At 42.8% G+C, this 15,101-nt stretch overlaps 1 protein-coding gene across 6 annotated transcripts in view; it reads right to left on the reverse strand.

Annotated features, from left to right (window-relative positions):
* Window positions 1-15,101, reverse strand: part of ONECUT1 (one cut homeobox 1) — a 54,654-nt gene that overhangs the window by 17,029 nt on the left and 22,524 nt on the right. The window contains exon 2 of one of the 6 annotated variants that reach the window (XM_024568517.3): window positions 389-5,444. The exons of 1 other annotated variant lie outside the window; for it this stretch is intronic. In XM_024568517.3, coding sequence (XP_024424285.2) covers window positions 5,152-5,444 — 293 coding nt within the window. In that variant the 3' untranslated portion in view covers window positions 389-5,151. Of the gene's footprint in view, window positions 1-388; window positions 5,445-12,065; window positions 12,131-12,233; window positions 12,676-15,101 lie in introns of those variants that run through there. 4 more of the 6 variants (XR_008427405.1, XM_053928942.1, XM_053928944.2 and 1 more) reach the window with 4 other exon arrangements.

A 15,101-nucleotide genomic window follows, 5' to 3' on the forward strand; every position in this document is an offset into this window, starting at 1 on the left:
TTTTGGCATGTACAGGTTTCCGGGGGGGACTGGCAGTGTTCACAACACACGCTGAAGTGCCGCTAAGAAAAAGCTAAAGATACACCCTGCAGTTAAGAGAAGCTCTTGCCTTCAGCTCATCTTAGCATCAAGAACGAAAAGATTGTGTAACATAAAGCTTTGGCCATTTGGATTCTACTATATACATTTTAAAAACTACATAGTCATAAATTAAAGCAGTGATTAAATAAGCTCATATAAAATGTAATTAAATTAAAAAATCACAGCACATTATAGAGAAAATAGGAACCAGTTTCACAAAAAAGAGATTATATATATATATATATATATACTTTTTTTTTTTACCCTGTGGAAACAAATTTACTACGAAACACAAAAACTTCATAAGTAACCATCAAAGTGAAAAGCATTTCTTATTCCATTCTTGCATTTTTACACAACCCTTAACCCACTTGGGGAACGTTTCCAGAAATTAAGTCTTCCTTGAGCAATAGAGCAGTTCGGCCAAGAAAATAAACCCCAAACCAAAGCGGGGAGGGGGCGGACATCCCAAACGTACAAGCTACAAAATAAATAAGAATTATAAAGTTTCTTTTAAAAGTAACCTTAACAATTATCAAACTAGTGAGTTCTGCCTCATCACATAAACTCTCTATACAACATAACCCTAAAACGTCATCACTATGAGGTATTTGGAGGAATTGGTAAAAGTGGTGCACGGCCTGCCTGGGGAAGGGACTCCATGAAGTGGGGGACCTCAGAGGGAACTAGGAGGAGGAGCTTTGGTTTATCAGCAAGAAATTGGGGAAAAAAAGTCATCCTTTGGTATCAAAGAAAGTTTCATTGCATGGTTGCACGGAAAAAGCACCACGGTGAATAATTATTCCTTCTTTTTTTTTTTTTCATTAGTGGCCTTTCTAAGAGGCTGAGGTATTCAAAGAGTATAAGGTGAGAGAGGTCAACAGCGGTTTAACACTTTGGTTCAAGCAAGGCACTCGTCCTAGGAGTTAACAAAGTTTGCAACATGTTTGCCTAGAGATTTACAAGTAGAACTAGCAGTAGTAAGAGAAGTATTTCCTAATGTTGTTGTCGTCGTCGTATCATTATTATTAAGAATGAAGACAAGTTTACACACTGAGTGAAGAGTGAGGAGGGGCGAGGAGGTGGGAGAAGGGACCGGGGTGGAGTTCCCTCTGCAGACTGAGGCCGTGCATGAAAATATCTTTGGTATTCTTTGGTATCATATCAATGTGATTAAAATCACCAATGGAAATCGAGTGAGGTAGCGTCTTTGGTTCACACTATAAATAGTAGATCTTTACACTTTTTTTTTTTTTTTACACGTGGAAGTAGCTATTTCTTACCTTCTGCTTCTTTGTCCTTCCTATTTAGGAAATAGTTACCAAATGCACTGTAATGCTAACCACACCACAAGAATAATCCAGAAGGCCAATGGCATCTCAAAATGGCCTCTGGTGTTTGAATGCACCCTAAACAACTAGATCGGAAAGGGAGAAGTGCTTTCTCTTTGTTTGCTAAATGCATAGTTTTCATGCTTTATGTACAAAGAAGGGAGAACCTCTTCAGGGAAAATGCCTTTGTAGCTCATGAGAAAATGCCCTAGGACTCTTTGGTATAGCAAAGTCTGCATTTAATCTGCAAAGATGGGTCATCACCCGGGGTAGCAATGGGAAGGGCATGAGTCCAAATGTAGCATAGTGCTTTTACTTTTTTTTCCTGGAAAATTAATTATGCTTTGGGGGGGCAGGGGGATAGTGAGTGACATGTTCAGTTAGAACTTCTGAATTTCCCCACACATTTTCTTTGGTTTTTGGGGTCTATTCCCACTACATCCAGGACTGGAACACTCAGCTCCCGACATTCAGAATTGTTTTACCTGAACATTTACTGAGCTTTTGGGGTGTCCAGACTTCCTACTCTTTCTCTTGGCTCCCTTTCAGGGAAGCTTCTAGTTGTGAGAGGACATAAATGACCTGTGGCCCCAAACAGTCTAACTTCCATTCTAAGACAGAACCAAACCAAACCCAAAATGTATGATTTGAAGTGCAGTTTTGGAATAAGCAAACATATGAATAAAAGAATGAGATATCTTTTTAGGTGAATTCTGTTCAAGGACTGAGAAATGATGGGTGAGTAAATGGCGTGTGATCTGCTCGGTTGTGGTGGGTTTAGAACCTGAGCCATAAATCAATGCTATATGAAGCAGGAACGGAAGCATTTTCTATGTGACAAGTCAGAGGCTAAACAGAATCAGTCATACATGATGGAATAAGTGTATTGCTTGTGAGAAGCTGAGTTTGTCATTATGATTTCTAAGAAGCAGAGGTTGTGAGGATGCTTAAATAGTCAAGTAAAAAAATTGCTTTTCAGGCTCGGATTTGTGCATCTGTCTATGAGAAAATATATCTCTAGGCCCTGAAATTGCATAATGGGTGCACATTCAATGCTGGTATGAAAATCATCTTTGGTGTCAGCAAATAGAATCATTGGTTATTTTTCAAAAAATCATTACAGTGAGAATATTAAAAATGTAATAATATTCTTTGAGACTGTGTCTACACAGTACCAAAATGACTGGTTGAAAACTTAAAATGCAATCAGATTAATTTGAGAGGGTTATGTGTACAAACAAAGCAAAAAAACATGGTTGTCTGAATTCAACTTTTTTTTTACCTGGGGTATTGAATTTGGTAAGATTGGTGTAGACACAGCTTGAATTTCCCTGCATTTAAAATTCTCATGTTTTAAATTAATAAGGCTTTCCTCCCTCCTAAATAGAAGTACATTATATAGCTGTACTCCTGGCCCCCTCTATTCCTGGAGAGAGAGAAAAAGTACATCGGTTTTTTCCTTTTAGTTTATGTCATTGACAAGATTAAATTTTCAGCAAATCTGGAGAGTGACCATTTAAATTGTCTCTTTTAATAGCTCAATTGTCGTTGTGCCATATTTAGAAGAGAAAATTTTAAGCTGGAATTTAGGGCAAGATAAAGAAAATAGGATGTGTCAAGGCAAATGCGCTATTTCCTTAGAGGGGAGGTATGTGTTGATCTCCTTTCCTCATTCTACAGCAGACACACAGATGGCTTGTCAGTTCTGCCTCATCTCTCCAGGTGCCTGCCTCTTCTAGACCTAGACAAGGTGCTGGGATTTGATCCTAAGGAGTGAGATTTTATTTCAAGATGGTTTAATTTTTTTCTTTAGCGTTTTAATGAATCTCAGTAAACAACTTATTGTTGAGATATTTAATTTTATATTTCTAGTTAGAGAGGCTAACTAACCAAGAATACCCAGTTCTTTACCTAATAGTACAAAAGACTTCCACTTATATGAGTGACAATTCAATGGAACTCAGATAGAATTTGGGGTGAAAATCAAGTGATTCACTCAGGTACTACTAGTACCACTGTATTTATCTTTTGGTGGTTTTTCTTTTGTTTTCTTATTTTGCTTTGATTTCTATGGCCCTGGTTAAGTGATTTGGGAAAATAGAAATTTAAATTTTTATATTTGGAGGTTGAGGTCTAGTTTTTATCTGTCCCTGTTAGAGAGTGGAATCTATGTTATAAAATTTCCAGCTTAATGCAGCAGCAAGAAAGAATGTAGCATGCTGTGGAGGCTGCGCTTAATGAAATAAACGGCCTAAGACTCTGGAGCCCAAAGCCTTGTCTCCCACTAGGACCCTGGCTTTCTCTACGTTCCACCATTTTGCGGTTGTACCTGATATTTTTATGGATGCCCAAGTCTTTATAAAATGTCTGGGATTAGCAATAAAAACAGTTTGACTATATTTTTAGAATGATCACAGATATTGGATAGTTCATTTTCATAATGTTGTTCTGCTCACTTTGAGTGTCTATAAAGTATTTTAAAAGATATTAGGTGTCAAATGCATAAAGCACATTTGTCAAATTAATCTAAGTAGGGAGTCCTTTATTTTGTTCTCTTTTTACTAAAAAAAGCATTAGTTTGAACAAATTTTCTAATTTAGTTACCTACCGTGTTAAACTTTGTTCTCTAGTTTACAAATGGGATCCTACTTTTGGAAGAACCCCCAGGTTTCCTCAGCTATAAACAGACTCTGGATTCATGTTATTTGTCTCCTGAAGTGAGGCGTATGGGTCCTGAAAGGGACTGTGCCATCTGGGTGTACACGTACGCTGCATCGACCTCTCTGTCATGGTATTAATTGCTTCCCTGAAGCTACATTCTTTCTTGCCAGTTCTGAAAATGAATATTTCAAATGCTTCAAGAGTCATAAATAATAGTCATGATTCTATGTGGCGTGTGTATTACAGCTAGATCAGTTCATACGTATAACTTTACATAGTATCTTGTGTAAAAATAGCTTTGGTTATTAAAATCATTGCAATAAAATACCTGCACTTTAATATTCAGTGTGTTCTTTGGTACCTAGGTGATTTTTTTTTTTAATGGATGGACTCTTGTTTCATTTCTTAAAAAACATCTGAACATTCCTTAACAAACAAAGAGAATGCACTAGTTTAGGTGTCATTCAAATTTTCTTTGCTGGGTTTGAATCTGCATTTAGGTTGCGGGCCTGGCAGGTTCAAACAATAGGCTAGACGAGCGAAATCACACTTCGAACCCAATGAACTCAGACAACCCCACACTGCTGGTTGCACTCCTACAGTACAACCCTTCCTAAAGACCAGCCCTGCCTAAGTCCCTAACCACTGGTGGTGTGTATGTGTGCACACGCATGCACCCACACACACAAGTACTGAGACACCAGACGCCTTCGTGGCATGGCGGAACAGATGAGAAAGTCCGATCTTGAAAGATGTCCACTCAATGGCTCAATACCACTATGCTCCAAACCACGAAACAGCCAAGCACAGCAAGAATGACCATGGATTGAAGGTGGAAGATCCAGTGGTGTTTTCCTGCTCATCACTCTTGCCAAGTGGTCGCCCCGCTGACATGTGTGTCTCTGAACAAAGTTAGAATGCAGGTGAGCTAAGTCTTTGGTTTCTTTGGACTATAAATAACAATTCTTTTTCTTCAAATATTTCTAAGTATAAACCTGCTATCTTGAGGTCCTGGTCTTTTAAAATTTTTTTTTTCTTTAAAGCTTTTCCACCGAGGTTTTAGTTCGTGGTTATTCCTTCATGCTTTGGTACAAGTGCTTGATGAAGACGATGAGTTGCCAGAGTTGGAGCTGCCCTCGTCCTGCCACTTGTCCAGGCTCCTCCTCCTTGCGTTCATGAAGAAGTTGCTGACGGTGCTCAGCTCCAGCCCCAGCTGCTGGGAGATGGTGATTTGCAATTCTTTGGATGGACGCTTATTTTCCTTGAATATTGCATGTAGAGTTCTACGCTGGACATCTGTGAAGACCAGTCTGGGCTTTTTGGGTGTGTTGCCTCTATCCTTCCCGTGTTCTTGCTCTTTCCTTTTGCATGCTGTAAAGAAACACAGGAGCTGTTAGAACCAACTGCCTGGGAGAATCAAAAGTGGAAAGGCAGAGCCAATAAAATGTGTTAGCCATTCCTCATGTCCACTTCCTGTCTGCTGGTCTCTGATTTTAGCATCATGGTGGGCTGGGGGGAAGTGTAACAAGATGATGCAGAATTAGGAGGAGGCGGAGTTCTGTGAGTCCTGGCTTTGAGGCTTTAACAGTATCTGCATTTTCTCTGTGGTAAATCAGTGAACCTCCTGGGTCTTGGGGTCCTCTTCTGCAGGATATAGGGTTTGGGCTAAATACTCATTGTTTGAATTTTTTAAAATTACCATCTGTCAAATGAAGATAAGAATACCTGCCTGTCTTGGTTATGGTAAGGATATAGGAAACAGTATATGAAAAGTTTATGTTAACTGAAGTGATTTACAAATGCAAATCTGATCAGTGGAAGTGGTCGCAGCCCTCGCAGGGTGCACAGTCTGTGGCTGGTAGCACACTAAGAGTCTAATCAAGAGTCTGAAAATAAGAAGAAATTGCACTGGGTTCCCTTCTGATCTTTGCTTTTCAGGAGACACTGTACATAAGAAAACTGCATGTAGCATCCTACCATGCCCAGCCAACAGCCTTCCGCTGACTATGGAACCAGGACTTGTAGAGATGTAGAGATGCTTTGCCATCCGAATGAAACCTGCCACATTAAGCATATTCACATTTGGGGTGTCTCTGTGCCTCCTTTTTGCCTTCGTGAAGACTTCCTCTTGCAGTGCCTCTCTGCCCTTAACCCATCTCCCCTTAAGAAGGTCTGTAACAGGTGTGGAATGAGGTCCAGAACTTGGGGTGTTTGGACTAGGGGTCTCCCTGAACTACAGAACCCTCTGCTCCCTAATATAGAAAAAGAAAAAAATCCCAAAGCATCCACAACCTGACTGGGGGAGGGGAAGTGGAGCAGAGCTCTTGAGAGTTACTTTGCATATTTAAAGAACTTGGCCAGTGTTTTAGTCATGTTAAGTAGCTGTGCCAGCCACACTGGAGACCAGGGAGATGGGCGTGACTCCAACCTGGGATGCAGCTGGGAGGTGGTTGCCCAGACGCTGCACCTGCAAAAGAGGCTTGGAGGTGGTTCCACCATGTCTGCCTAGACTAACAATGGCAGCCTAGAAAGGCAGAAAAGACCAGACTACTGGCAGATGTAACCCAGTGTGGGAGGAGTCAGAAATGGGGTTACAGAGGAAGATCCATGCCAGGATTTAAACCCAGGTGTGGCAGGCATGGGAGGGCTTAACCATACAGCTCTGAAAGGAGCAGAAAAGCAGGATGTAGGAGCTGTGAGGGGTCTTGGCCACACAGTTTGAAAGGATGCAGAAGGACCCCTACTGGCCCACCATGAGGATGAGGTTTTGGATTAAGAGCAGGAATCCAGCCAAGCACGGATGAAAGGAAGAAGCTGGAATACAGATGGGAACCTGCCCAGCTAAGCTACAGATTTCTATTTATTTTCCTGAGAGACGGTACCTCTGACTGGCCTGGTTTGGCAAGGGGAGGCAGGACTGTGTGTTAGTGGGTGTTTTTTTGTTTCTAAAGGGTATGGGATTTAACAGCAGAATTTCACCATCATTCTAAACCTGTGTAACTTTTGAATAAATAGTTCCTTTCCTTTTCATAAGACTCTGGCTTTGGGAGTCACAGTTCTTATTGGTAGCAGGCAATAGAACCCGGAACCTAGAACTCAGTGCTGCTGTTACAGGTCCCCTCCCTGATCATGCCTCTTGGTCCTATATCATAAGCTGCTTCCTGGCTGCTAGAGCGATTCTGGAGCACCATTTCCATGCGTCCCTTGTGTCCCAGGGTTTGGTGCTGGAGCAGTGTCCCTCCTCATCTCTGATGCCACACTCCTCTTTCTAGCATAATGTGGCTCACTGGCTGCTGTCTGACGAAAGGGCACCACAGGCTGCAATGCCAACAACACCCTCCCCCCTACTCCTCATTTCCACCATCAATCAGTCTTACAGCCATCCCCGAATAACCGTACAACCCAAGTGAAAACAGTGCTCTGATTATGCAAACGCAACTTTAGGACCAGGCTCCTGTGCCCTGACTCCAATCAGATTGCGGCCTCTCAGCCCCGCCTACCTACGTATTCTGGAGCAGCTGCCGCTATCTTTGTATCTGGGTGGCTATACTCTGACATGAGCTCCAACCACAGTGAGAAGCAGGCAGGGCGTCTTCCTGTGCAGGTAGGGACTGTTGCCCTTTCATATCCCCTCAGACCTCCTGTTGGCTGCCTGGCCCATTGCTGCCTCTTGCTCCACCTCCTGGCTATTTGTATTCCAGGTTCTCAATTCCTTAGGAGATGGGTCACCAGCTCTGGCAGGATGCAGCCTCTGTGATCATTCTAAAAATACCAAGTATATTTGAGTGTATACTCTCTAATACTATTTATTTATAAATTATATACTTGTGTTACTGTGCTACTATATTATGCACATGATAAAGCATACACAAAATATAGAAATTTTTAAGGGGGTAAAATAAAAATAAAGAGACATAGAAATTCTCTTCTATAGGTGCATCAGCTAGCCCAGGCCTTAGAGTGCATTGACCCCACTGAAGGAACCACTGATCCAGTCACAGAAAATACAGGGTACGGGTTTCAGAATGAATATGAGGGCAGACCTTAGTCACAAAAAAGAGATCTGGGGGCAAGTCAGACCACATGGCACCTTTCAGAACACATCCCATAGGTTAGGGGTCCCCAACCTCGGGGCGAGGACTGATACTGGTGCAGACTTTTAGGAACTGAGCCGCACAACAGGGAGTGAGCAGGGAATGTAATGCACTTGAATCATCCAAAACCATCCCTGCCTCCCAACCCCGGGGTCAGTGGAAAAACTGTCTTCCATGAAACCAGTCCCCGGTGCCAAAAGGTCAGGGACTGCTGCCTTAGGTCACTGGTTACATCGTTTTCCCAATATGAGGGAGCAGCATCAACATAATAGGAAGTATTTATTAAGCCACAGAGCACTGAGCTGTGTATACCAAACCAGCTGAATTTCCCCAAGTAGAATCCCTCCCCACAGGGACCTACAGCCCTCATTGGACAGCTTGATTAAGTCCCTGATAAAAATAGCTGATTCGACCAAAAACTCTAGTTAGAGTCAGCCCATGTAGACACAGCTTTATATAATATTGATGCTCATGGCTGATCCATTCATTCACATTCAAAAATGAATATAATACAGACTTTGCTCTTAAAGAGGTCATTCTTGTGGTCATGTAAACAAAAACTGCAAGAGTAGAAAAAGAGTATATAGGATAGTACCTCTGCTTCAGGATATTAAGGAAGGTTTCACAGAGGAGGAGGTGCTTGCACTGGGCTATGAAGGATGAATAAGAGTTTGTTAGTGAGTGGGGTGGGATAAACTCATACTCAGCAGGGGAGCAACATGAATGAAGGGTTGATAAGTATTAGTAGGTGGGGATTAGTGGGGCAGGAGTGCACGCAGGAAGAAAGTTGTGGGGGACAAGCCTTCACGGGTAGACAGAGATCAGAATTGGATTATCTTGTAGGTAATGAAGAGCTATTGAAAGGTTATGAGTAAAGGTGTAGTGTGATTAAATCTGGGTTTACAAAAACTCCTCTGGTGGTGTCATGGGAGATGTATTGGAAAGCAGCAAGATTAGGGACAAGAAGGCTGTGGCATGCCACTCTGACCTCCCTCAGGACTAGGGCACTCATTCTTCCACCTGCTGGAAGAGTTGGTGGCCGGTGGCTCTCAGCTGAGGTTCATTCTGGGAATTGCCCTTGGACAAAGGTTATGCCACCCTGGGGTGAGTTGGGGTGGGGGGCTGCCCACATCCATTGCGGGTGGGGGGAAGAGGGGTTGCTATGGATGGAAGAGGTTGAAAAGAGTGGGAATGTGTTGGTTTAAGGTCTCCTAACTCCAGTCCCTTGCATCAAGTTGGGACAGCTCTGAAGGGTCATCCAGTTACAGAGCACCCATAGGACTGATTGAGGCTATTATTGCAACTCCATCAAAGTTTAACATCTCCCTTTGCTCGGTCTTATCTCCTCCACCCCCACCCCCTACAGGTGTTATTCCCCATGACTTCCTCTGGTAACCTTCCTGCATGCAAGTTGCAGAAACCCAGAGTCTTTTCCCCAGAAAACCTAACCTGAGATAGAAGCCATTAGAAAACCACTGTAGTGAGACCCCAAATTAGACAATGGCAGTTGAGGATGGAATACAGGGAGCAAATTCTAGAGCTTCTTGGAAGGTAGAAAGAACCAAGAGGACTTAATGACAATTTGGCTGGGAGCATGGCATTCAGAAGATCTTCCAGATTTCTGGTTGGATGGTAGTAACGGGGCCATTAGGAAATTCAGATGGAGAAATGAACTTTATGAGGGCAGTAATCACTTCTATGTGGGACAAACTGCATTTGACGTGCTCGTTGAGCATTTTGTTAAAGATCTCCGATAGGTGATTGTTCAGCAGACAGCAGGATGTATGCGGTCTGCAGCTCAGGGGGAGATCTGGGCTAGGAACACAGACTGGGAAGTTGTTAGGGCTCCAGATGGTAAATTACACAGAACACATACTTGTGGAAAAGTAAATAACTGAGCGTTGGGTGCAGACTCAACTTATTTATCATTCAAAAGGCAGAGTGAAGGGATATCACAAAGATATCCATTTTCCACCTAAGATGTATGTTTGAATGACTTCCATCTAGTCCTCAGCATTTGGCAGGGCTGAGTGGGCTAAAGCTGTCCCAAGCCAGCATTTCCCAAATAGTATCAGAGGAATAATGTCTTAAACATGGGTTCCTTGAAAAGGTGTTTTGCATGCCAAGCACATTTACCAAAACCTACTATATAGAGCCTTCCCCTCAAAACTCCTGATATTTGTTAGCACATGTAATTCTGTCTCCCAAACTTCCTTAACCCCTTTTTGGCAGGGACTGTTATTCATGTCTCATACGATACCAATGTTGGAAGTTCCTGCCCCAAGCTCTCAAGCATTGTAGACACCACAGTGTCCAAACCTGGGAAGTAAGATTCTCCCAGAGCAGAGAGCTTGATTGACTTGTGCTATTTTAATGCGTAATCAACACCTCTTGGCATAGTGCCTGGCTCTAGGGGAGCTCACTACCCATGGGGTGCTGAAATAAACAAAATAAACAAGCAAGCAGAACAGAAACAGAATCATAGATACAGAGAACAATTTGATGGTTGCCTGATGGGAAGGGCATCAGGGGATGAGCAAAAAAGGTGAAGGGATTAAGAAGTACAAACAGGTAGTTACAGAATAGTCATGGGGATATAAAGTACAGCATAGGGAATATAGCAGCCAAAGAACATACATGCATTGACCCATGGACATGGATAACAGTGTGGGGGTTGCCTGAGGGAGGGGGGTCTGGGTGGAGAAGGACAAAGGGGAAAAATTTGGGACAAATGTAATAGCATAAACAATAAAATACAATTTAAAAAATCTAAAAAAAGAGAATATGAGTGACAGCCACGATTTAGAATTTCTGTGGAATTCATTTCAGGGTACAGATGAGCTGTGGTAAGGTGGGAAACCTCCAGTGGGTAGGCACGAGAGTCCACGCAGTGTGCAAGGTAGAGAGAGTAAGACAGTGCGCGAGGAGCATGACAAGAAGTACTGCTGCTTGGGGAACAGCAGTATGTGTGCTTTAGGCAAAGTTACACTTTGTGTGTGGGTATACAGCGTCCATGAAAAGTGGACAAGCATTTATCACAGAACTGGGTTTACGGGAAGGGGACCCCTCGGGTTTGTGAAAGGCAACGATGGAGAGGAAGATGGCCTTTCGGGAGCCATGTCAGTGAAGGTGGGCAAGCAAATACGTTTTCAAGGCGCAGTGGCAAAGTGTAGTGGGGCTGTTGCAAACAGATGACTGTGACCTTCTTTATGGGTGACATCACCCAGGGCAAGTCCTATGTGGGAGGCAGAAGTCGGCATGGAAATTGGTAAAAGGCAAAGCGTGACGTTGAGCGCTACAGAACAAAAGGTTATAAAGACTTTTTGTTTTTTAAGACAGCACTTGAAGACATGAACAAAGGACAGAAACTTTCATTTCAGGCCCACCTGGGGCCTGTGCTTTACCCATAATTGGCAAGACAGAGCCAAGGCTATTTCAAGAAATATGAATTCTACAGCATGTTGAAAGGTATTTCATGAACAATGAATTTTTGAGGTCAGTCAGTTTGGGAAAGGCTGAGTTAACTGATGATTAAACAAGCTATTTTTTTTTAAAGGTTTTACTTATTTTGAGAGAGCAGACGGGATAGAGAGAAAGAGATGGAGAGAAACATTAATGTGTAAGAGATAGATTGATCAGTTGCCTCTCACATGCCCCTACCTGGGGACATGGCCTACAACCCAGGCATGTGCCCTGACCACAAATCAAACTGGTGACCTCTTGGTTCACAGGCCGGCACGCCATCCACTGAGCCACAGGCAACAAGCTTCTTCGATGTAGGACTTCTCAGAGCTTTCAATATGCTAGTGTGCACGGATACTCTCCAGCTTATGGAGCCTCCCAAACTTACTTGATTAAGGAACCCTTTATTGAGAGGATTTCTCTCAGGAATGGCGTTGCTTAGAACAATGTTTCTCAAGATGTGGTTGGCAGACCCTTGCTGGTCTGTGAACTGTTACTGACCTGAGGCAAGAAAACTGGGAATTAGCAATGGAAATTTTCTGTGGCAGTTTGACATTACTGCAACATTCAAGCATGCGACTATTGTGCTAGTAATAGATTTTTTTAATGTGTAATCAAAATTTGGTCCAGGACAGTTGGAAATTAGAAACAAACTACTAGTCCTTCGCTACATAGAATGTAAGAAGGCTTGTCTCAGAACACACGTTATAATACAAGGTATACAGTGACATCCTAGAATCAGCTATCCGCCAAGCGTTCATGTGGCCAACTTATATCCATTTTCCTGATTTAATGACACAGAAGACTTTACAACATCTAAAGTGCTGATCGAGCTGTACTAAAGTCTGCCAAGAACTTGTCTGGGACTATGTGGGCACAGACATATTGGCCTGGAAGACATTTAGAAAGCCTGGCAGATTTATAGCACAACTTCTCAGGTGAACCTGGACTCAGACGACATGAACTCGAGCCCCAGCTCCACGGGCACTGGCAGACGTGCGGTATTGGGCAAGTCCTTCACCGCCTTCGAGCCGCAGTTTACTCAGCTGCAAAATAGAGGACAATGGCCTTCTTTCCTCACAGGATTGCAATAGCATTAAATAAGCTAATATATGTTGAAGTAATTATTAAAAGTATAAATCCTTAAGGAGTATTCTAGATGTTTATAAATTAATTTTTGGATGCTTTCTTTCTTCTTTAGTCAAGGTGCGGTATAAATATTGAATTGACACAGCAGGCTGGAATCTCTGCTTTGTCTCCAGCCTGTGGGATGAACTTGGACACATCACTCATTCTCTTTCTCTGCATCCTTTAAACGAGCAGGCTGTGTTCTAAGGTCCCTGCGGGTATGAAAGCTCTGAGTCAATGAATACATGGCTGCAGTTTATACTGGTTTCCAAAGTCTATTAAAAAATTTCCAACAAGTGTAGTTTTCTGTTGCATCTTCTTCATCCTTCTGGCACCTCAGAAAGAGCAGGGACTGGCTCTGCAGGGCCTCAGCTAGTCCTCAGATAATCCAGATCCACATTCATCTGAATGAACGTGATAAACATAAACTCACAGTCCTCACAGTTGCTTTCACTTTTTGAATTTGTGAGCTTTCTGGATGAAACAGCTCCAACCCCCACTCCCACAGGCTCTGAGAACAGTTAAGCATTTGCCTTCCTAGAACGCTGGGCCATTAAACAATAGGTAATTTGTATGTTTCTACCTATCAAGTTTCTACTTTTTAATTAAAATTATAGAACAATTTGCCCTGGTTGGTATAGCTCAGTGGACTGAGTGACAGCCGTGAACCAAAGTGTCGCTGGTTTGATTCCCAGTCTAGAGCAAATGACTGGGTTGCAGGTCAGGTCCCCAATAGGGGGAGCGTGAGAGGCAACCACACATTGATGTTTCTCTTCCTTTCTTTCTCCCTCCCCCTCTCTAAAAATAAATAAATAATATCTTTAAAAAATTGTAGGATAATTTATTTAATTTGCTTCCTGATGTTCTTAGTCTATTTGTTCCAGAGTTGGCTGCTTCACATAGGATGGAATCATGCCTTAGAATAAGGCCGTCAACTTGGGGACAGTATCAGTGTGTACTTACTAAAAGTACACGGAGCATCCAGGTATAGTCAGAGTGATCTCCATACTCGTGGTCTATGAGTGAGGGAGCGTCTGTAAAAACCATTGCGCTACTCGTCTGAAAGTTTAGGTTCTGGCCCTGGCTGGGTAGCTCAGTTGGTTAGGGCATTGTCCCCATACAGCAAGGTTGTGGGTTCACTTCCTGGTCAGGGCACATAAAAGAACCAATGCATACATAAATAAATGAAACAACAAATAGATATTTCTCTCTCTCTCCCTTCTTCTCTCTCTAGAGTTACTTTTTAAAAATGAAGCATTTCCTTTAAATAAGTACAGAGAGAAAGTTTGGGTTCTGGTTTTGTCTCTGTCCTAAATTAGCTGAATGACTTGATTAAATCTTTGAATCAAACTGAGTCCTGGTTCCTTAATTGCATAATGAAGGGATTGGACCAAATAACTTAGAGTCCCTTCCAGGTTCAGCTCTATGACTAGATGTGTGTAAACGCTTTCAGCTCCAGGAGAAATAGCAGACAGTGCAGACCCTGCCCAGGATTATCTGTTTCTGCGTTGTAAATGGGCACCCAGAAAAGTATGAGGGTTAAACTACTCATTCTAGGGATGGCCGGGCCACCCTTCCAGTCCCTGACTCCTCCTTTGTCAGACTGTCCCTGTACCACTGCCTCGATCCCACTCCTGGCAGGCAGGGATGGGGGTGGATTGGGGCGAGAAGGCCTTTGAGGCAGAGCACCTTCAGATGAGGTAGGAAGGGGAACAAGACCTCTGTGCTTAGTGAACAGTATTATCAGAAAATTGGACTTCATAAATTGAATTATTCTTAGACATAATTTGTAAAGGTCCTTTAGAAAACTAGCTTATGTTAGTTACATGAAGGAGGAATAGGAGAAGCGTGTGTTTTTTTTGGAGGGGGTGGATATACACACAGACAAGTGATCTTTAGTGGTTGGCACACTTCTAGGAAGCTATGGTGTCTGATAGTATAAGAGGGAAATGGAGCCAAATGAATGGCATGTCTGTTGAGCCCCCAAAGACCCTCTCTAGACAGCTGGAGCTGCTTTTCAAAGTAACTCTACAGGACAATATAAATGAAAGAGCAACCATGCAAATAAGACAGATTGCAGTAAGACAGATAGGGGTCTGGCCCTGAGCCCGTTTTACAGAGCAGTCCCCACAATGGGGAGGGCAAAGAGCCCGTGGGTAGGCCGTGACATCTTCAGGATTAGAGCTCAGACTCTAAGAGTCCAGGGTCACAATGTTATCTGATCTGCCTTCAGTTATTTGGCTGCACTATGCATAATTTTATAAGATGGGGCTCTTAATAGTTTTTGGAAGGAGGCAGCTGTTAAGTGGCAAATTTAGAGGGCACAGCACAATGTGCAATTTGT

Source organism: Desmodus rotundus, chromosome 7 (genome assembly GCF_022682495.2).
Source record: "Desmodus rotundus isolate HL8 chromosome 7, HLdesRot8A.1, whole genome shotgun sequence".
In the NCBI taxonomy this organism is placed as follows: Eukaryota; Metazoa; Chordata; class Mammalia; order Chiroptera; family Phyllostomidae; genus Desmodus; species Desmodus rotundus.